This window comes from Mustela putorius, unplaced genomic scaffold (genome assembly GCF_011764305.1).
Source record: "Mustela putorius furo isolate JIRA1106 unplaced genomic scaffold, ASM1176430v1.1 tig00537227_pilon_pilon_pilon, whole genome shotgun sequence".
NCBI classification, from domain to species: domain Eukaryota; kingdom Metazoa; phylum Chordata; class Mammalia; order Carnivora; family Mustelidae; genus Mustela; species Mustela putorius.
Window position 1 is genome coordinate 39,627,796 of NW_025422368.1, and position 21,198 is coordinate 39,648,993.

General features: G+C 47.2%; 2 protein-coding genes and 1 long non-coding RNA gene across 4 annotated transcripts in view; 2 read left to right on the forward strand and 1 right to left on the reverse strand.

Moving 5' to 3' along the window:
• RASSF3 (Ras association domain family member 3) overlaps positions 1–4,440 on the forward strand; it is a 78,841-nt gene extending 74,401 nt beyond the window's left edge. Inside the window, exon 5 of the mRNA XM_045073386.1 lies at positions 1,704–4,440. Coding sequence (XP_044929321.1) covers positions 1,704–1,853 — 150 coding nt within the window. The 3' untranslated portion in view covers positions 1,854–4,440. The remainder of the gene's footprint in view (positions 1–1,703) is intronic.
• Positions 4,441–5,927: 1,487 nt separating this feature from the next.
• LOC123390039 lies at positions 5,928–19,737 on the forward strand. 2 transcript variants are annotated; one of them, XR_006604696.1, is made up of 2 exons: positions 5,928–6,717; positions 17,427–19,737. It is a non-coding gene; the product is annotated as an uncharacterized LOC123390039 (long non-coding RNA). The 2 variants fall into 2 exon arrangements; XR_006604697.1 differs by lacking the exon at positions 5,928–6,717 and adding an exon at positions 12,153–16,147.
• Positions 17,592–21,198, reverse strand: part of GNS (glucosamine (N-acetyl)-6-sulfatase) — a 57,782-nt gene continuing 54,175 nt past the window's right edge. Inside the window, exon 14 of the mRNA XM_045073337.1 lies at positions 17,592–20,231. Coding sequence (XP_044929272.1) covers positions 20,153–20,231 — 79 coding nt within the window. The 3' untranslated portion in view covers positions 17,592–20,152. The remainder of the gene's footprint in view (positions 20,232–21,198) is intronic.

The window sequence follows — 21,198 nt, forward strand, 5'->3', positions numbered from 1 at the left end:
TTTAATAACCAGGTCAGAATTCTCCAGACAGCCTTCTACCATTATGCCTACTTGGTGGTTTTATTCCATTTGTTCAATCTGTTTTACTTGTATTAGGTTATCTCTGGTCCTTTTCCCTCCCCACACCCCTGGGAGTTCCTGTCAGATATTGTTCCTGGGGCCCCTGGGTGATTTAGTCCCTTGAACTTCCTACTCTCGATTTTGGCCCCCATCATGGTTTCCTGGTAGTGAGATTGAGCCTGGGAGCGTTGGATGGGCTCAGTGCTCCGCACTCAGCTAGAGTCTGCTTGGGATTCTCCCCCTTTGCCCTGTCCCCTGCTTGTGTGCACGTGCTCTCTCTCTCTAATTAATAAATAAATAAACCTTTAGTGGAAAAATTGTTCTGCCTAAAGCCATGATTCTCAGCCTAGGACCCAGGGCCCCCTTTTGGAAGGTGTTTTGTTTGGAAAATAAATTTAAAAAACCCCTTCTGGTGATGCCAAGTATCTTTCTTGACCTTTATTGATGAATTAAAAAAATTTTTTTTCTTAAGGTGCCTGCTAGGGGCGCCTGGGTGGCTCAGAGGTTTAAAGCCTCTGCCTTCAACTCAGGTCATGATCCCAGAGTCCTGGGATCGAGCCCCGCATTGGGCTCTCTGCTTCTCGGGGAGCCTGCTTCCTCCTCTCCCTCTGCCTGCCTCTCTGCCTACTTGTGATCTCTGTCTGTCAAATAGATGAAATCTTTAAAAAAAAAAAAGTGCCTGCTAGGTGCGGGGTGCTGTTGGGGAAGCAACTCAGAGTCTCCAGGGCAAGTGGCAAAGCCCAGATAGTGAGAAAAGAGTAGGTAAAGAGTAGGTGAGGGAGACGCTTAGCAAATGATCCCCATAATTTTTAAATCTTTTGTGATCAGGGCTACCATTGCTCAATGAGAGCTTCTCATAGGTGTTGTTCTGGGTCAGAAGGAACAGAGGAAGGAAATCATGGAAGACTTCTTTGAGGAAGTGGCATTTAAGCTGAGACTTGAAGGTTGAGTAGGAGTTTGCCAGGCAGAGTAGAGAAAGTGAGTGAAGCTAATGTAATGAGTGGGACAGTGTGAGAGAGAAAAGGGAGCTAGAGGGGTCAGGGTCTTTCAGACTTAGCAGGATTGACCAGGGGAAGCCACCGAAGGTTTCTAATAGGGGAGGGACATGCCTAGATCTGCATTTTATGAAGAGTATTCATATTCAGCTTGGCTCCTGAGGGAACAGATGGGGGAACAGAAGAGTGGTGTAAGGAGGTTATTGGGTGAGTTTGTCCCTCGGCTGGAGCAGAGGATGGTGAATGCAGAGGGGGGCAGCAGAGGTAGTAGAGAAGAGCAGGCCAATTGGAGAGCTGTGTAGGAGCTGGTAAGATTGTGGGAAGTGGAAGAATGTGGCGGTGATGGTGGTGACTGCAAGGAGAGGCAGAGGAGAGTGGTTTCTGATGCTGCTGGGGTCAGGTAGAGAGGGGCCAGGTCAGCCGTGAAAATGTCTGGTGCACTTGGGGCCCTGAGTGCTTTGGCCCCAGTGAGATCCGCTGTGGAGAGCTGTGGAGGCAGGCAGAGGTGCGAGTGGGCCCGGGTTTCCTCGGAGGGCCCGGGTGCTGGGGGAGGGAGGCTGGGGAGCGCCTCCCCCCACCAACCCCACCTGTGCCGGCCCACGGTCTGACTTCAGCACCTGGGTTTCTCCTTCTTGTGTCCTTGCACAGTGGGAAGCCTTCAGCCTTCCAGAGCTACAGAATTTCTTGCGGATCTTGGACAAGGAGGAGGACGAGCAGCTGCAGAGCCTGAAGCGGCGCTACGCGGCCTACCGCCAGCAGCTGGAGGCGGCCCTGAGCGAGGTGCGGACGCCTGGCTAGGCGCGCCCTCCCCTGCCGCCCCTGGCCGAGAGGCGCGGGACCTGCGTGCGCAGCCCCAGCCGGGGTCTCTCTTGCGGGGTGGGGGGGCCGTCCTCGCGCCCCGTGACGCTGGGGGCCTGCCCCCTCGGACCCCCGGCTCTAGTCCCCGCCGCCTTCCGGCCTTTCCCGGCGGGGCTGCTGCTGCCCGTCCGACGACCCCGCGGGCTCACCTCTCGGCAAGCTGTGAATCTGTGGTCTCCCCTCTGGGGCCATCTAGGCGGCCTGGAAGCACGACTCTGGGTTTTGTTTGGTTTATCTTTCTTCCGTACTTTGTTTTCGTTGATTATGTGATGGTGAAGTGGAGCTGAAGGACGTGCAGATGATTTTTTTTTTTTAAAGCTTAATAAGGAATCTCTGAAGACTGTCCTGTGTTGAAACTACCTGTCCGTTTTCTGTTTTCGGTCTTGAAATGTCCGAGGAAGCGACCTGAAGCCGGGAACTCGGAGGCCTTGAAGGGTTTGGTTAGGAGTTGGACTGAGAAGGTGAAGAGCAAGTTTGGAGGAAGGCGCCAGCGGAAGTGGGGAGCTCTGCGGGAGCGTGGTTGGGGTGAGGGGCGAGTGGTCGGGGAGACAGGTGTGTTTGGTTACAGATGGGAAAGCCTCGGTTTTGAGATGTTAAGCCCATCGTGGTAGTGCTGGATGGGCTGGTGAGTAAGACCCGGCAACAGAGCCAAAGCAAGTAGGAGCTAGAGCGGAGGGAGGAGCTGGGAAGTGTGCAGCTGCCCAGAGAATGAGCGGCCAGCCAGGTGGACCAGAGGGGGTCCTGTGGTGTGGGTCGCCCTCTCTGGGGACCCGTCCTGGTGCTCTCTTCTGGGGGTGGGGCGCTTCTGCGGGTGGTGGGGCCATGACTGAGGGCTAGCTCAGGTTACTGTCCGTCTCCTACCCCAGGTCCGGTCTCCTACCCCAGCCAGCTGTTTCCTGAATGGAAAGGGAGTCTGGATAGGGGGTGGCTATTTTCTGGTTAGCTGCGGGATTTGTCAAGTAGAGAGCTCACTGCATACTTTTGTGACAATCACTCCCCTTCTTTCCCTAGTTTCCCTTTTTCCTGAACCCTTCCCCCTCTTCCTCCTCCGCTCTTCGCTCCTCCCCACCTTCTCTTACAAATTGCAGTCTGTTCTTCTCTAAGGTAGATCCTAGTTGTGGAGTATACACCCAGTGCTATCAGATCCTCCTTCCAAAAGGAGTACTTGACTGAGGAGGAGGGTGGCCAGAAAGGGAGGACTCCCCTGCTGCTGCCCTGCCACACACCAGCTGACCACACAAGAGGGGCTCTTTCTGGAAATGCTCTAACGAAAGCAGGTGTTCTGCCAACCAAAGAAAGGCGTGCAAGACAGAAGCCTTCCTTAAAGCAGGTTAAATAACCTCGTTTTTTGCAGCAATCTGAAAACAAGAAAGCCGTGCTGTGTTCTAAAGGGGCCTTATAATCTGTTTTTTTTTTTTTTTTTAAAGTCTAGATACATTTTGTTTATAAATTCCCAAGGAATTGTCAACACTTTGGTGACACCTAATGGATTCTTTTTGAAATTCCAAGGTGCTTCATTTCTTTGCCTCTTAAGTGAACTGTGCCTTTTAAAAACTGCATTTCTGTTCCCTTCTTGGTGGCACTTCCGACTTTGCAGAGAGCACCCGTCTTGTTGGAGGCAGGTGTCCGCGGTGGTCTGTGTTGTGCACACACATTACTGAGACAATCCGATCTTCCTAAGCTTTTTAAGGAGAGTTGGGGGCGGGGAGTAGAACTAGCTGTAAAATATGTATGGGGCACATCTTGTTTAATTTTGCATGTGACTTCTTTTTAGTGCATCAATGAGGTTTTAGTGACGTTGTCATCCAACACTTTACCTTTATTGTTCAGGGAATGCCTTTGTGATTTTTTATATTGGTTTTACTGTTCAGATTGTGGCTTGGGTTTGAGTATACTGCTATCAACCACCTGGTCTTTGAATTGCCCACCCAGTAAGCTTATATTTTGTGAAGCATTTGTTTTTCAGATTAAGACACTGTTAGAACCTACAAAAGTAGTAGCTGATGGTTATCTGTGAATTTTTCTTTCTTTCTTTCTTTTTTTTTTTTTTACTTGAAGTAGATTGTCTTAAATAGGCATCCTCCTCTCTAGTATCCAGAACCTCGCTCGTTGTCGTGTGCACTACAAGTTGCAGTTTGGAAAACTTGCTGTATTGAAATTGTCAGTACATAGTTCTTGGAACACTGACATTCTCTCCCAAACACTGGTTCCTGCAGCAGCATTTTTCATGCATAAAAGAAGAAAAGGCCACTAGGGCCAGAGATTTTTAAAAATCACTGTACAAATTCTTATGTTAAATTAAACTAAGCTTTGCTGTAATACTGTTTTCTCTTCAATATGTGATGGTACCAGAATGTTGTTAAAAATGAAGGGGGTAGTATTGCAGGGGAGCATTTTAAATCACAGAAGTAAAAAAGTTATAATATTTATAATTTTGATGAGTTTATTTTAATAGGGAAGATTTTTCTTCCCTGCAGTTGTTTCTGGAATGGCAAATTGTTTCCATTATTAAAAGTCGAAGTTGTTAGCTGGTGTCTGTGTGTTTTTATTTGTGATAATAATATGCCCGGTAAAAGGAGGTCGCAGGAGCGGGACGAGCTGCTTTTGCGGACCCAAGAGAACACGTGTGGGAACGCAGGGACTTAGTAGGTTTGAGTGGGGCACATTTGTTCTCTCAAGTGTTGCTTTTCCTTTGTCTTACTCTCTCGGGAAGGAAACCCTCGCTGAGTGTCTACCTGTACAACACATTCCTAAAACAGTTGTTCTGATTGTGGAATATACATACGTTCAAAAGTGTATAAAGCATGTGAACAAAGAATTAATACAAAGTGGATGCCCTGTGGCCCCTTCCAAAAACAGGAGGGTCCCATTAGTTCCTTAGAAATCCTCTCCCGGGGCGCCTGGGTGGCTCAGTGGGTTAAGCCACTGCCTTCCGCTCAGGTCATGATCTCAGGTCCTGGGATCAGGTCCCGCATCAGGCTCTCCGCTCGGCGGGGAGCCTGCTTCCCTCTCTCTCTCTGCCTGCCTCTCTATCTACTTGTGATTTCTGTCAAATAAATAAATAAAATCTTTAAAAAAAAAAAAACAAAACAAAAAAAAAAAAGAAATCCTCTCCCTCCACCTTCCCTACCTGCCTTTAGTTGTCTTGTCCTTGAAACAGACCACTTTCAACGTTTAAAGTGTGTATTTTTTGGTCAGCATGCCTGTCCCACACAGGATGGTGGGATGGGGAGTATTTGGGGGAGTCCGTATCTGTGTGTGGGTAAAGGCTCTGTGTGCTCTTCTCCTGTGCCTGCTCTAGGCAAGCATTTTTACTGCTGCACTGCCCCCTAGAGGTGGTGGTGAAATCAGACCAGTGCTGCACCTGTTGGTGAAGGGAAACATTTCCAGAAAAGCACCATAGTTGTTTGAGAAGTGAAAATATTATGATAGAAAATGATGGCTTTGTATAGATCTCTCTGATGAAATATCGAGAGGAATCTGGTTTGTTAGTTCAGCCTGGGTTACTACCCAAGGTGCACGGGGAGTTTTTTTGTTTGAATTTTTATCCCTTAAAGGGAGTTAGTTTCCTGCCCTAAGCTTTTTGTCAGAATTTATCACCAAATGATAACCTGTTTAGATTTTCTTATTTTGCAGAATCCTCAAGAATAGTATCTTGCATTTTGTCTTAGAAAGAATGGGGAGGGTGCCTCAGTAGGTTAAGCATCTGCCTTGGGTTCAGGTCATGATGTCAGGGTCCTGGGATCGAGTCCTGTGTCGGGCTCCCTGCTCAGTAGGGAGTCTGCTTCTCCCTCCTCTTCTGCCACTTGCGCTGCATGTGTGCTCTCTCTCACCCTTTCTCTCAAATAAGTAAATCTTTAAAAAAAAAGGGGGGGGGACGCCTGGGTGGCTCAGTTGGTTAAGCAGCTGCCTTCGGCTCAGGTCATGATCCCAGCATCCTAGGATCAAGTCCCACATCGGGCTCCTTGCTCAGCAGGGAGCCTGCTTCTCCCTCTGACTCTGCCTGCCATTCTGTCTGCCTGTGCTCACTCTCTCCCCCTCTCTCTCTGATAAATAAATAAAATCCTTAAAAAAAAAAAAGGTTGGGGGGATGTCTCTGTACTGGCAAATTCACACGAAGTGTTCACAGTGTGCCAGGCTGTATTCTCCAAACCTCAGTACATATTAACGCTTTTTCTCTACTGTGAGGTAGGTATTGTCAACATCCACATCTCACAGATGAGGTGGTGCACTGAGGTCCAGCAGCTTGCCCACCGCCTCGCTGAGAGAGCGGCCGAGCCAGGTCCTGGCCCTGAGCAGCCCTGCCGCTTCGCTCCCCCGGAAGCTCCGTCCAGTTTTCCAATGCATCTGCCAGCAGGAAGCCCGGGATGTTGCCAGTCCCGCGCTGAGCGGTTTGTCAGAAAGCAAGCCTCTGGGTGCGGTGGGGGTTTGTGGGACGTGGAAGGGCAGCCTCGATGTCTGAGTGCTCTGTCATCCTTCTGTGGTGTTCATTCAGCGTCCCACTGAGGTGGTTGTGGGTTAACACTAACCGTCTCCCGGTGTTTTCATTCCGCAGGTTCTGTTGTGCGGGAGGCTCCTGGGGCAGCTAGCCCGGCCAGTGTTCCCACTGCGGTTAATACCATCATTCCCGGCACCACCCAAAGAGCCTCCTCCGCCTCCTCCGGGACTGCAGAGTTCCCCATTCGCAAAGGCTAGAGCTTTCCTCCCCCACCAAGGATGGACCTCTGCAGAGGAACACGGGAAACCAAGCATGGAGTCTTGAAAGTCCTCCCTTGTCTGTGTGCACACCCGCACAGTTGACCAGGTGCGCAGAAGAGCAGCTTTGTACAAGAACTCGGGGAGGGAAGGGGGAGGGAACGGGAGTGGGCAGCTGTAAATAACTTTCCAGGGCGATGTCATCTGCATGGTTGTGTTTTGGGTTTTTCATGGGGGGTTTTTTGGTTGGCCCTTTTTGGTTTCATTCTGTTTTTCTGGCAGAACTTTCCCTCTAATCCTGCAAGGTGAGAATGGCAGGGAAGAGGACAGGCCCTTTTGATCTTAAATAATAGTTTCCAGAGACAGCTGTGACTCACGCTTGGCTGAGGCAGGACTTGGCAGCAGCTGAGCTGCCAAAGCGCCCCTCTCCTTCCCCTGTTGGAAATGGGAATACTGACATTCTTACATGTTTACACACAAACAGCAGAACACCCAGGGCTCTTGGTATCCTTCCAAGGAAGCTGGGGGTTTTGGCTTTGTTTTTGGAAGGGAGTTACTTTAAGTGGAATAGTTACTTTCAGCCTTTCTAAATGAGCCTCACCTTTAAGGCAGCTGGCTCTTCAGTGGCACAGATCGGGGATGCTGGCAGCCTCCCCTTGTTTTTGCCACCCTTTGTTGGCAAGAGGGATTAATGAGATCCTGCTCAGTTCCTTTCTCTGAAGTGGGGTGCTAGGGGCTGTGCTTGTGAGGGCTTTCCGAGAAGGCGGGGCTCCGAGAGGGCAGGGCTTGGGGGGACAGAAGGACAGAGAGAGAGTCTCAAGCAGATTCCTGAGTGCAGAGCGTGACCAGGGCTGTGACGCAAGGCTCAGTCTTACATGGGCCTGGGACAGTGACCTGAGCTGAAATCAAGGATTGGAAGCTTAACCGAATGAGCCATCCAGGCATCCTGAGGGCTTTCAGATTGTCAAGTGCGATAGGATTTGTTTAAATTACAGGAATTCTGGAGCAGCACACTAGAATCCTTGAATTGTTACTCTTGCGGGTAGGAAAGCAACCCCTTCAACTCCAGTGTTTTATACTGAGCTATAAATGGGGTCTTGAGATTCTTTTCAGTTTCAAATGACTTTTCCTTGCATATGTAATCTCTCAAGGAGCATGTTGACTCAGTGACTTTTAGGTAGTCAGGCATACATCATGCCTTCTCAAGAAAAGACCCTTGTCAGAGAATACATGGGCAGCCACGGTAACTGGGGACTTAAGGCAAGTCCGAGTTCCATTGCCTTTCTTCTCGATAAACTTTCTAATTGGCAGTTTACGTGCGTTGGGGAGGGGGGTGTGTCTCAAGGAAGACAACCAGTGAGGGTATAGGGGTGTGGGAGAGGCCAGGAACAAAGTTTCTGTTCCCTGTGTCACCCTGTGTCCACCGCCCCAGCTTGCTTTGTACAGTTTTGTTCTTTTGTACCTAAGGAAAGGGAGCAGAGGCACAGTGGGTCTCACAGAAAGTTACTTGTTAGGAAGCTGGTGCTTGGGAGGGGGCGGTTTAGAATCTGTTGGAAGAGCTTTCAAGGCAGAATGACGTTTCCATGCGATTCATGGACTGCACCAGACCTATCAGAGGTGCTCGTTTCATTTTTTTATTATTTTTATTTTTTACAAGATTTTACTTACTTATTTATTTATTTTAATTTTTTTTTTAAAGATTTTATTTATTTATTTGACAGAGAGAGATCACAAGTAGGCAGAGAGGCAGGCAGAGAGAGAGGAGGAACCAGGCTCCCTGCTGAGCAGAGAGCCTGATGCGGGACTTGATCCTAGGACCCTGAGATCATGACCTGAGCGGAAGCCAGCGGCTTAACCCACTGAGCCACCCAGGCGCCCCCTTAATTTTATTTTTAAAATTTTTGTTTTTTAGTTTAAATTCAATTAATTAGCATATACTATATTATTAGTTTCAGAGGTAGAGGTCAGTGATTCATCAGTCTTATATAATACCCAGTGTCATTACATCACATGCCCTCCTAGATGCCCATCCCCCCACCTCCCTCCCCTCCAGCAACCCTCAGTTTGTTTCCTATAGTTAAGAGTCTCTTATGGTTTGTCTCCCTCTCTGATTTCATTTTGTTTTATTTTTTCCCTCCCTTCCCCCATGATTCTCTGTTTTGTTTCTTAAATTCCACATACGAGTGAGATCTTATAGTTGTCTCTGACTGACTGATTTCACTTAGCATAATACCTTATAGTTCATCCACATCGTGGCAAATGGCAAGATTTCTTTCTTTCTTTTTTGATGGATGAGTAGTATTTCATTGTATATTTAGACCACATCCTCTTTATCCATTCATCTTTAATGGACATCTGGGCTCTTTCCGCAGTTGGCTACTGTGGACTTTGCTGCTGTAAACATTGGGGAGCGCGTGCCCCTTTGGATCACTACATTTGTGTCTTTGGGGTAAATCTTCAGTAGCGCAACTGCTGGGTCCTAGGGTAGCTCTTCTTCAGCTTTTTGAGGAAACTCCACACTGTTTTCCGGAATGCCTGCACCTGCTTGCATTCCCAACGACTGCAGGAGGGCTCCCCTTCTCCGATCCCCAGAGGTGGCAATTTCAAAAAGACAGATTTTTCTGCATCCCACCCCAAAGCTGAATCTGTATGTCTAGGACGGGGTTTGGCGAATCTGCCATTTTACCCAGCGACCCATACGGGTTCAAGTATTAACTGCAGATCCTCAGAGGACATCCGTGGGCACAGGCATCCCTCTTAATGCTTTTAAAAATGCGCCATTTTTTACTGTAATTGACACAGTGTTACCGAGTTTCAGGTGCACAACATAGTGATTCAACATCTTTGTACAGCGGCTGTGCTCACCACAAGCGAGGCTACCCTGTCACCACAGAACGCTACTAGAATGCCAGTAACGATATTCCTACGCTGTCTCTGTTCTCGCCGGATGTATTCATTGCACAGTTGGAAACCCACGTCTCCCACTCCCCTTCACCCATTTTGCCCAACCCCCCATCTTCCTCCCCTTTGGAAACCAGCTGCTCTATTTATGGATCGGTTTCTGCTTTTTTGCTCATTTTGTTTTTTAGATCCCACCCATATCTGAAACCACAAGGTATCTGCTTAAACAAGGTCATTTTAAACGAAGTAACGGCAAGTCTGCAGAGGGGCTCCCTGACCTGCAGCCCTTAGCCCTGGAAAGGACTTTTACATAAAGTAGCACCCTGTGCCTCTGACCACAGCTGCTTGGATCTTCGACGGATACAGGCTGTTGATCAGTTAGACTCTCTCAAGGTTTTAAAATCAGCACAGGAAGTCAGCAGTATCATAGTGTGACATAGTCACATACAGTGTCCTAGTCAGCAGTGGGCACTCCCAGACCTCGAGGGCCTTGTGTCAGTGGGGAGAGAGTGCGCAGAGAAAGCAGGAGAACGGAGCCAAGGGGAGCAGGGGAGGGGCTCTGTGGCCTCCGTGGGGGGGAGAGTGCGTTCAGAACCTACCCACTACTTCAGCTGTCACATGCTCACGGTCCCCTCTTCCCCTCAGTGGAGAGTCCTCTGTCTGCGCGCCCGTTGCGCTAACGTGCTCATTTCCACAGTGGGATCAAGGATGGAAAAAGGGAAATTTATAGCACGAAGTTCCTGTTAGGAAAGATGAAGGGCGTCAGATCTCTGCTTTTCTTCTTCTAGTTCTTAGGGTGGAAGCTCTCCCAAGGTAAGCGGGAGAAAGGAAGTACTGAAGAGCGGTAATAAACGAAATAGAAAACAGAAACCCAAGGCCACCAAAAGCTGGTTCTCCGAGAAGCTGAGCAGAACCAATAATCCTCTGACGGGGCTGCTGGGAAAGAAAGTGAAGGTGCAGGCTGGGAACATCAGGAGTAAGAGAGGTTGACGTTGCCGCGGATTGTAGATATTCTCGGGAGGTTCCTATTTTAGGTCCCAAACTGCTGTTACTGTGTGCCCCCAAAAAAGTGAGCTCCGCACATACCTGACTCTGCCTAGCTGTGGAGTTGCATGCCAAGGGCTGACGCTGCTACTGCTTCCAGCATCTCGGTTCCCAGCAGCGATCTGTGCGTACATTTCGTGAGTATGAGCAGTGGTATTCTAACACTACTTAAATTTACCTTCATATTACTGGAAGGACAGTAGAGTTGAGGCTTATGAAAATGAGAACTAAGGTTCCCTCCCTCCCTCTCTGCTCCCACCACCATCCCTTTCTCTACTTCTCTTGCCCTTTTTTTCTTCCTCCCTCACTCCCTCCCTTTTTCCCTTTCCCCGTCAACAGCTTGGAATTAATTTTAATTACATATAAAAAGTGAGTCAATCTGGGGCACCTGCCAGGCTCTAGAACATGTGACTCTTGATCTTGGGGTTGTGAGTTCAAGCCCCATGTTGGGTGTAGAGCTTACTTAAAAAATAAAACAAGTTCTAAAAAGAAAAAGTGAGTCAGTATGATTTACCATTGGGTTCTATGATGTCTATATTCTTTTTTTTTTTTTTAATAGATTTTATTTATTTGACAGAGAGGGAACACAAGTAGGGAGAGTGGGAGAGGGAGGAGCAGCCTTACCGCTGAGGAGGGAGCCTGATGCAAGGGTCGATCCCAGGCCCCTGGGATCATGACCTGAGCTGAAGGCAGAGGCCCAACTGAGCCACCCAAGCACCCCGATATCTGTATTCTTATAGCCACCTGTTTAACCTTTCACTTTATATTGGTTCTGTTCTTGGCAGAGAAAGAGACTTGAGTAGAACACGAAGGATTTTAATTACTTTCATTCAGTGTGTATCTATAAATCGCCCTGAAGATGGTAGGTATTGGGTGGATTCTGGTGGGAAAGAGCCTCCTGGCCCTTCACTTCGTGGAAGCCAGTCCACGTGCAGTACGAACTGGTATGTGTTGGGAAAGTACAGAGTGGTATGAGCATTTACAGGGTTGGAGAAGCTTCCTTCTAGAGGTGATGTAGAGCCCCGAGCTTAAGGATCGGTAGGGGTTGCCTCGCAGATTCCCTAACTCACGTGAACGTTCTCTACACAGTGGGGACTGGTTTCTGAAGTCCTTTTGGCAGCATTTCCTATCAGTGTCCCTCTTGCTGGTTTTCCTCCGTGATGAGAAAAGGACTTGAGGGCTAAAACACGGTCTCTGAGTTAAGAGTCATCTTCAGCAAGGGCAGAGTTAAAACTAACAGTGGCCATTGCCCTGGAGCAAACCATTTCTCCCCCTGTAAAGTGGAGAGAGCCTTGGCTGTTTGCTTGCCTCCCAGGGCTGATGTGAGGACCAAATACCATGATGAATGTGAAGGTATTTTTGTCTCCTATAAAGCCCAATATTGTGCAAGGTTACTGGTATTGTTTTCCAGGTTCTTCTTTTTTTAAGATTTTTTTTTTGAAAGATTTTATTTATTTATTGAGCCGGATGCGGGGCTCAATCCCAGGACCCTGGGATCATGACCTGAGCCAAAGGCAGAGGCTTCAAACCACTGAGCCACCCAGGTGTCCCTTTTTAAAAGATTTTATTTATTTATTTGACAGATCACAAGTAGGCAGAGGGGGAGGAGGAAGCAGGCCCCCTGCTGAGCAGAGAACCCAATTTGGGGCTCCATCACAGGACAGAGATAATGACCTGAGCCGAAGGCAGAGGCTTTTACCCACTGAGCCACCCAGGTACCCCTGTTTTCCAGGTTCTTGTTCCGAACATGGAGTTAACTACTGGCTGCTTTACCACTGGGCTAAGATGCTCACCTATCCTGTTGACACTAAAATTCATCTAGAAGCATTACCTAGGACGCAGTTTCCAAAAGGGACATTTTCCGAAGCAAAAACATTTTTTATTTGTTCTTCAAACTCTGGCTTAGGAAGGGCAACAGTTAAAGCAAATCTGAGAACACTCAAGATTCCAGGGCGATTGGCAGGACCCAAGTAATCAGCACTCAGTGTCATCCCTTGCACTGCCTGTAAATAGGTACCAGAGTGTGGCCTGTCTTCTGACAAGTCACAGCCACTGTGCTCAGAGCTACTGGGACTGGGGATCCCTGTGCTGTCCGCCCTGGTGAGGCAAGAGTGATACTGAGAGACCCAGACCAGAGGGCCACCCGTAGGAGCAGCCCAGGGACTTCCCCCTTGTTTCTAGTTGGTGTGGTCATGCATGTGAGCCCCCCCCCCCCCACCCGACAGGACTCTCCCTGGGGACCGGGCTTAACATCTGCAGTGCTCAGCATTTCATACTCCATCTGGAATCAGCTGGTTGGGCAGCTTTCGAGACAGGCCCGGGCTCCTCTGCAGGCTGACTGTGAACCCCGGCAGTTGCTAGGGCCTCCCACGGCACCCCACAGGGCCGGATGACCTGCGCTGTGCTGAGGACCAGACTTGGTACCCCAGGATTCATTTTCCATGGGAAGCCATGTATACAGAGGAGCCATTTCTCAGACTTAAGCAGGACAGACTGCACTGCGTTTCTGAGCTACTTGGCTATCCCTGGGATGAGGCAAAGAAGTGGTGAGGGTGATCGTGTTTTGGACAACGGGGGGCCTGGCTTCCCAAATCAAGTCCAAGTGTCCACGTGCTGTAGCCGCTGAAAGAGCTGGTCGCCCCCCACGCAGCACTCTCTCCCCTGTGCGGCTTCTGGGAGGTATAGAGATGTGCTGGAGAGAACGTGGATTTGTGACCAGAGCCTGCCAGCCCAGAGTCCGTGAAAGTATTTTCCAACATGTGATGAGAACATAACATCTAAGCAACCATTTCAAAGAAGCTTCTACTTGGTTTTGGAATCGTAGCTGGGAGCCTGTTTATTTATATTCTTTGTGCATATAATACATGTAAAACTCTTTCCCACCTTGGAGGTAAGGTGAGCCTCTGCGACTAGACAGCTTTGTCCTGTCTTGGGTACCTACAATTGAATAAGTTTTGGCAAAAGGCTTGCCTGTTTCCTTCTTGGTAAACAAGTTTTGTCATCCTATCAGTCCTGTATTGCTGCATATTACTTCCAAATCAGCTTAAACACAGATTCTGTTGCATGGTTTCTGTGGGTTTGGAAATGGGAAAGCAGCTTAGCTGGATGGTTCTGGCTTGGATGGCTCTTTGGGAGATGGAGGTTTGGGGGCGGCAGCCCTGGTTAGCACCCTAAGCCTTGACCGGGCTGGGCTGGAGGATCTGCTTCTGAGAGGGCTTGCTCTCCTGGCTGGCTGGCAAGGTGGGGCTGGTCATTTGCAGGAAGGCTCAGATCCTCAGCCAGACCCAACCATAGGACTGCTGGCTTGTCTTCGTAACATGGCAGCAGGTTTCCTCCGGAGTCATCCAAAAGAGAAGAGAGAAGCGATCAGGTCTTCCATGATCTAGCTTCGGAAGTCACACGGATCCCAGTATCTTGGCTGCTGGGTTACCACAGCTGTTCTGGAAATACATGAGATCTGAAGAGAGGAGCTGTTTTTGGCTTCTTTTCCAACAGCCATGCTCTGGAGTGGGATAAGAAACCACTGCATGGTAGGGACACCCCCCCTTCTTAGTCTGAAACTAGTTTCCCTGTGAATCCAGGTACTAGGGACAAGTCCTCCCACCCCCTCCCTTTAAATGCAGTCCGTTAGTAGTTGCTTTATATATTTAAGATGCTCCTATGTTGGGTGCATAGATACTACAGGAATGTTCAGAAACATATCCTCTTGTTGGATTGACCCCTTTACCATTATGTAATTTCCTGCTTTTTCTTGTTCTATTGTTTAGATTTATTTATTTGACAGAGATCATAAGTAGGTAGAGAGGCAGGCAGAGAGAGGGGGAAGCAGGCTCCCTGCTAAGCAGAGAGCCCGATGTGGGGTTTGATTCCAGGACCCCGGGATCATGACCCGAGCTGAAGGCAGAGGCTTTAACCCACTGAGCCACCCAGGCACCCCTGGCCTGTTTTATATATTAGCCTTCGTTTTAAAGTCCGATTTGTCTCTATATAGCTGCTGCCTTGATTTCTTCCTTTCCATGGAATATCGCAATTTTTTATCCACTTCAGCTGTGTGTATCCTTACAGCTGAAGTGAGTCCCTTGTCGGCAGCATGTGCATGGGTCTTGTGTTTTTTTGTGATTGGAGAATTTAGGTCTTTTACTTTTTTAAAAGTGGGTTCCACGTTGGATGTGGGGGTTCAACATTGGGCTCAACTCATGACCCTGTGATCAAGACCTGAGCTGAGATCAAGAGTTGGACGCTCAACCGAGTGAGCCACTCAGGTGTCCCAGGTTGTTTACATTGAAGCATTGATACATATGTACTTAACTGCCATTTTGACATTTTTTTAAATTTACTATTTTCACTGCCATTTGTTAATTATTTTCTGGCTATTTTATAGCTCCCGTTTCTTGGTTTCCTTTGTTGTTTGGGGACTTTTCTGTATCTTCTACTGGCTTTTGTTTGGTGGTTACTATGAGGCTTAGAGATAACTTCTGTTTCTACCAGTCTAAATGGATAATTTAAGTTTGAACATTTTTACTATCCCCCCCTTAATGTTCTTTAATGTCACATTTTACAACTTTTATCTTGTGTAGCCCTTAATTATTCTACTTCTGTCTTTTGATCTTATACTACCTTTGAGATTAATCCATGACCTTTAGTATAAACGTCTTTACTGGTTAGATTTATATTTTCAAATATCTTGTGGCTAATTAGCACCCTTTTTGGCTTAAAAAGGTCCCTTTCACGTTTTTGTAAGGGCAGTTTAGTGGTGATGAACTCCTTTAGCTTTTGCTTGTCTGGGAAACTCTTTCTCCTTCAAATCTGAGTAACTTTGCTAGATAAGAGTATTCTTGTTTGGAAGCTTTTTTCTTTTCAATCTATATACTGTCCTAGATGTCGGAAACAGAGTAATTCCATTTCCTAACTAAGCTCACTGCCTGGTAGTGTAGGCGTGTGTATGGATAATGGAGGAGGGAAAAATCCTTCTTAGATCAGAGACAAACAGAGTTTAACAGAAAGGTGGGCTTTGTGAGCTTGGATAAATTCAGCTGAAGGAAAAAAATATTCTGCAGAAGTCTTCTATCACAATAAATACTAATTATAAGTGTTCTCTGAATCTCTCCATCCTATCAGCATCAGTCAGACCTGCAGATTGATAATATATTTAAGATTGTTGTATATTTAAGATTTTAGATTGTTGTAGGGCAGGGGCTGACAGAGAGGGAATGTATCTCATGCAGACTCCCTGTGTAGTGTGGAGCTTGATGCAGGGCTCGATCTCACGACCCTTAGACCGTGACCTGAGCTGAAATCCAAAGTCGGATGCTTAGCTGACTTGAGCCACCCAGGCTCCCTAGGTTAAGTGAGTATTTACGGATCTCAGTTCTGCTGGGTACAAGGTGGTCATGGAAGTTTCCTCTGAAAAACCCAGTATTAGAATAGTTTACTATCTCCTCTGTGACAGTCCAGGAGCAAGCTCCCATGTCCCACATCTAAATTTTGTCTTTTGTGGGAATTCCTAGGCCATCCATGGAGGTCTCAGCACAGGGCTTCCAGCCTGGGGACTTGGAGTTCTCTGGTTGTCTGCTCTTCCCACAGCACACTTCAGGGTAAGCACACGACCAGCCTTTCAAGCCCCTTGCTAGTACAGGAAGATGAAACAAAGACCAAGTTTTATAGGGGATTTGGTTCAAGAGGGCAGTGTACAGTCTCAGTGAGAATAGGTGGGATAAGGCAGAAAAATGGACGGAGCACCGGGTTACTCAGTGGGTAGACGGCATCCAACTCCGGATCTTGGAGTTGTGCGTTCGAGTCTCACGTTGGGTGGAGAGATTACTTAAATGAAAAATCTTAAAAAAGATCGATCTGGTAGAGTCTATACTTGGCCTTACTTTGTCTATACAAAGAAATGTTCTTTTTTGTTGGATTCACCTTGTGATACTCTCAAGTTACTTTTTTGGGATTTACCTAAGCTTTGGGGAAATATATAGAAATACACTTCTGTTTGGACACTTTTTAAAAAGATTTTAAGTAATCTCTCTACCCAATGTGGGGCTTGAACACATGACCCCAAGATCAAGAGCCACATGCTCTACCCACTGAATCAGCCAGGTGCCCCTCAATTAGTTAATTAATTAAAGATTTATTTATTTGATAGATCACAAGTAGGCAGAGAGGCAGGCAGAGACAGTGAGAGGAGGAAGCAGGCTCCCTGCTGAGCAGAGAGCCTGATGCCGGGCTTGATCCCGTGAGCCTGGGGTCATGACCTGAGCTGAAGGCAGAGGCTTTAACCCACCTAGCCAAGCCACCCAGGCACCGCTAATTTTTAAAGATTGTTTATTTGACACACAGAGATCACAAGTAGGCAGAGAGGCAGGCAGAGAGAGGGGGAAGCAGGCTCCCTGCTGAACAGAGAACGCGATGCGGGGCTTGATCCCAGGACCCTGAGCTGAAGGCCGAGGCTGAACCCACTGAGCCACCCAGGCACCCCTCAAATTGACAGTGATCTGGTTGTCCTCAAACATCTTGTTTTTCTACTTGGTTTTCACAATTTGTAAGATATGAGGCAACCTCTCAGGTCAGGGTTTGGCAAATCCTGGCCTGTTTGGTAAGTAAAATTTACCAAACATAACTATTCATACTAAATACTGTGTTCCAACAGCAGAGGTAAGTAATTGTGACAGAGACATCCCTTGAAGAACAAGTCTGTTAGTCCCCATCTAAAGTCCTTTGTTGAGGGCACTACATCACATGAATGGACATCAAGGGAAAGCACCTTGGAAGTTAAGCTTACTTGTACCTAATTTAAAGTCTGCCAGGATAAGACTTTTCCTGCAAAGTGGTAAATGCATAAAGATTTATCATTTTTCTCCATGGTACTCATTCAAGGCTATCGGTCAGCAAGAGAGCACCTACAGAAGAGCTTTCCAGGTAGAGACTACAGCAGCCAAGGAGTAAAGGCCTGTTCTCCAGTCTTAGGTGAGTGACAAAAAGATTAACCGGCATCTTGTCAGAATGACTACTTGTGGACTAAAACAAAGGACACATTCCCACTAGAACAGAAATAAATTTTAATTTGTTGAAAAGTGCAGCAGTGAACAGGGTCTTTTGAAGGGCACTTTCTAAGTCAGGTGACTGAGATGACACAAAGCCAGGGCAGAGTAACTTTTAGGAACAGATGACACAAACACAGGAATTCACAGAGGTTATGGGACCTAAGTGGTCAAAGTAAAGAACCCAAATACTCCACCTAATTCATTGGTGGATCAATGGTGGAAATATCCTTTGCTTTACCTTAATAAGGACCCTGGAACAGTCTGTCTTTTGTTAAAGCACTAATCCTTAGACACCAAAAATAAATTTTAAAGAATATTTCTCACACGTCAAGGTATAACTTCATGGCTATGGTCAGTATTTTGTACAAACCTTTAGTACTGTGAATTAAAACATATTTTACAACAGTATTGTTGGTCAAATTCAAAGATGCTCAAAAGGGGTTCTCCACTGGATATTTGAGGGTAGCTTTTAATAGGAAATCTTATAAGGCAAAAATCTCTGTTCATTCCTGTGGCCTTGGGTCACTCCTAATGGTTATACAATTTTCTCCTCTGAAGGGCACCAACCAGTCCAGACCTGGCCTTCGTAAAAGAGAAAATAATCAAAACCCAAATTCATACAGTTAGGAGAGAAAGAAGCCAAGCCTCTTGCAATGTGTTCCTTGTACATACATTCTGTAAAGTTCAGTGCATTTTGTAGTCTGCTAGGCTATGAACTTGAGAGATGATTTTAGTACAGATCCAGAATGAAGCCAGTCTAAGAAAAAGTCAGATTATAGGCCATTCCCAAGTTAGTAGGAAATGTCCCAAATACAGGAGGCAGGAGCTACCAGAGCGGGCATCCCGTCCCCACCCGGACATGGGCCGCTGAGTGTTCGGAGCAGTGTGGCAAGGTTCCTGTGGGCAGCGGACTTGGGTCACTCTTAGGACTTTACCTGTTCTCAGGAACCAGCATCCGAAAACTGAATAATAGGACATCACAATATAAGACCTGGTAAGAGTTGGTTTCTTTTTATTCGGGAATAACTATGGTCAACTTTGAGTAAGGTAGAAGTTGACTGATTAATGTTAAGAATCAAAGTGTAGAATAAAGCTGATACCCATATGTAACATTGTAGTTTGCTTTTAATCACAAAATATTTAGAATATCTTCCCCTAAAACATTCACAGCAGAGGTGTTCATTTTACTTGCCAGTTTCACCTCTGAATACCACCACAGTTACTGGGATTGCATGAGGTAAAGGAACAACCCAAAGGCTATTAACCCAACATGGCTCCAGATCTGGAGTTCTGATAGAGATGTTGCTTACAGCCATGTCTTACAAAGTGCTTAAAGCTCGACCTAAGACCTTAAATAAAGCTAAAATCACTATTGCCTGAGTTGAACAGGTTATAAACCACAGCTCTCTTCCTCCTCCCCCTGCTGTTCCAACCACAGATTAGCTTTCTTGGGAAGAAACCAGATTGGTCTTGGAGCCCGGAAACCTACTAATGTAGGTGTTATGTGCAGTCAGGAAACCTCCCCAAGGTCTGGCTTTGACAGGGAACAGTGAATGAGGCCAAATTACGGGAGACTCCAAACCCTCAGGCAAACTTCTGTACAAGGGAAGAGAGTAGGGTGAAGCAAGCTGGAACTCCGCGTCACCTGTGCTGGAGGAATGTCCACAAAATGCGGAGGCAAAACCAAACCCAGGCTCCTGCCACACAGGCACCTACGCCGTCCCAGCTGCAGCCCTTCCACCCGTCAAGCTGTGAGCCGGGCCGCAGAGGCCCTCAAAGTGCAACCTTCACCAGCCCTTAGACGTTCTTCCTCTCTGCTGAGATCCCTAAGCTACTTTGTTGTTCAGATCTCAGAGGGGTAATAATCAAGAGAAGAGACGTTCCCTCTTGTGGTTAGCATGTGGTGAGCAGCCTGGAAGGAGATGGAAGGAAATGGCTGTCCCCTTTTAAGAACTACCTGGAATTAGCCTTTACCGAAAACTTAACTGTTCTCTTTCAGCGTAGCACCAGCCCAGAATGCAAAAGAAACGAAAACAAGAAAAAACCCAACAACAGAAAACAGTGCTTGGTTGACAGGTTTGGAATCTGTGACCTTATCACATTGTGATGTGGATATTATAAACAATGTACTTCCACTAATCTGACAACGGTGGTACTTCTTGCTCTGATGGTTATTCAAGGCGTGTGATGTTGGTATTTGTGAGAGTGAAGTGGTTGAGCTGTAAAATACACCCCCCCCCCCAAAGTACCGCCGTTTATCTGAATGGACTTACAAATTCAGACTCTGATCACACAGGGAATCATCAGGAACTGGAACCCCAGGGAAGGGAGCATTGTGATTAGCTGAACGAGGCATCAGGGCCAGCCATCCCTGACGGAGGGGCAGAGTTCACAGTTTAACACATTGCACAAGGTGGTCAGCTGACTGGGTTGCCTTTTCAGACGGGACCTAGAGCCAGTCCAGAAAGTCTTCCAGGCGCGGTCTTGCGGACTAGCTACAGATACCTACTACAATCACTTCTTCAGACAGAGGCGTGCAGGAACCCAGTGCAGAGGTTGCTACAGAGGAGATTTTGAAAACCTTCGAGTCCTGACACTGCCCTGATTGTTGAACATGAGACGAGGGTCAAACCTGTATCTGGGGAGGAGAGAAAAAGGATGTCACGTTAACCCGAGTCAGCCACTGAGCACTTCAGTCAGAATGTTCAGTGGAAAGGACGGCAGGAAGGAAGATCAAAGGACCCATTAAATCACGAGAAAGGAATCCAGTGGCAAAGTCTGTAGTACAGAACAGAAGCGCTGGATAATTAAGAGCATTTCCAGCACAAGGAAGCAAGCACAGAACAATGTAGTGAAAAGCAAAGAGGAGAAAAACAAGGTTATTCTTGAGAGGCATTAGGAGGCGGCAAGATTTGAGGTAGGTACCCCCCCTCTTTTTAGGGGCGTTTGGAGGCATCCTGAGGGTTGAAAGCAGCCTAATGGCAGTCTAGCCCTTGCTGGAACCCTAGCAGCTGCTTCAAAGCCCTTCCATTCACCGTTCAGATAGAACGACAGGTAACAGCACAGGTGTGCACCTCAGACTCCAGTAGTTTCCTACTGAGGAGTAGTTTTCCTACCAGTAGTTTCCTACTGATGAGTAGTTGGCTCATCATGAACTGAGCTAGGTCATTAACCTATGGCTACCACTAAAATAGTAAGGCAGTTCAATTCCTGTGAAATACCTACCATTCAGCGTTTACTCTTTTCCTTCGCTGGTAAAATTAAAGTAGATTAGCTGGAAAGGCAATTTACATGTGTAGTCTAGACATAACACTGTATTTTACTTTTATCTGCAATTTTTTGGGATAAACTTAACCAGCATTACTTGAGAACAAGGGTGAGCCATACACTCTCTGTCCCAACGACTCAATGTTGTTGCTGTATGTAAATGAATGAATGCGGCTATTTTCAAAGGGTGGTGGTTGGACTGGGCCTATAGGATCTAGTCGGCTGACTTCCATTTTCAGAGGATTCCATAGGCCTAGGTGTGTGGTGGGAAAGAATAAGCTACTGCTAAGGAATTTAAAAGCAACCAGGTGGCTGAAATAGCTGAGGCTAACATGAGG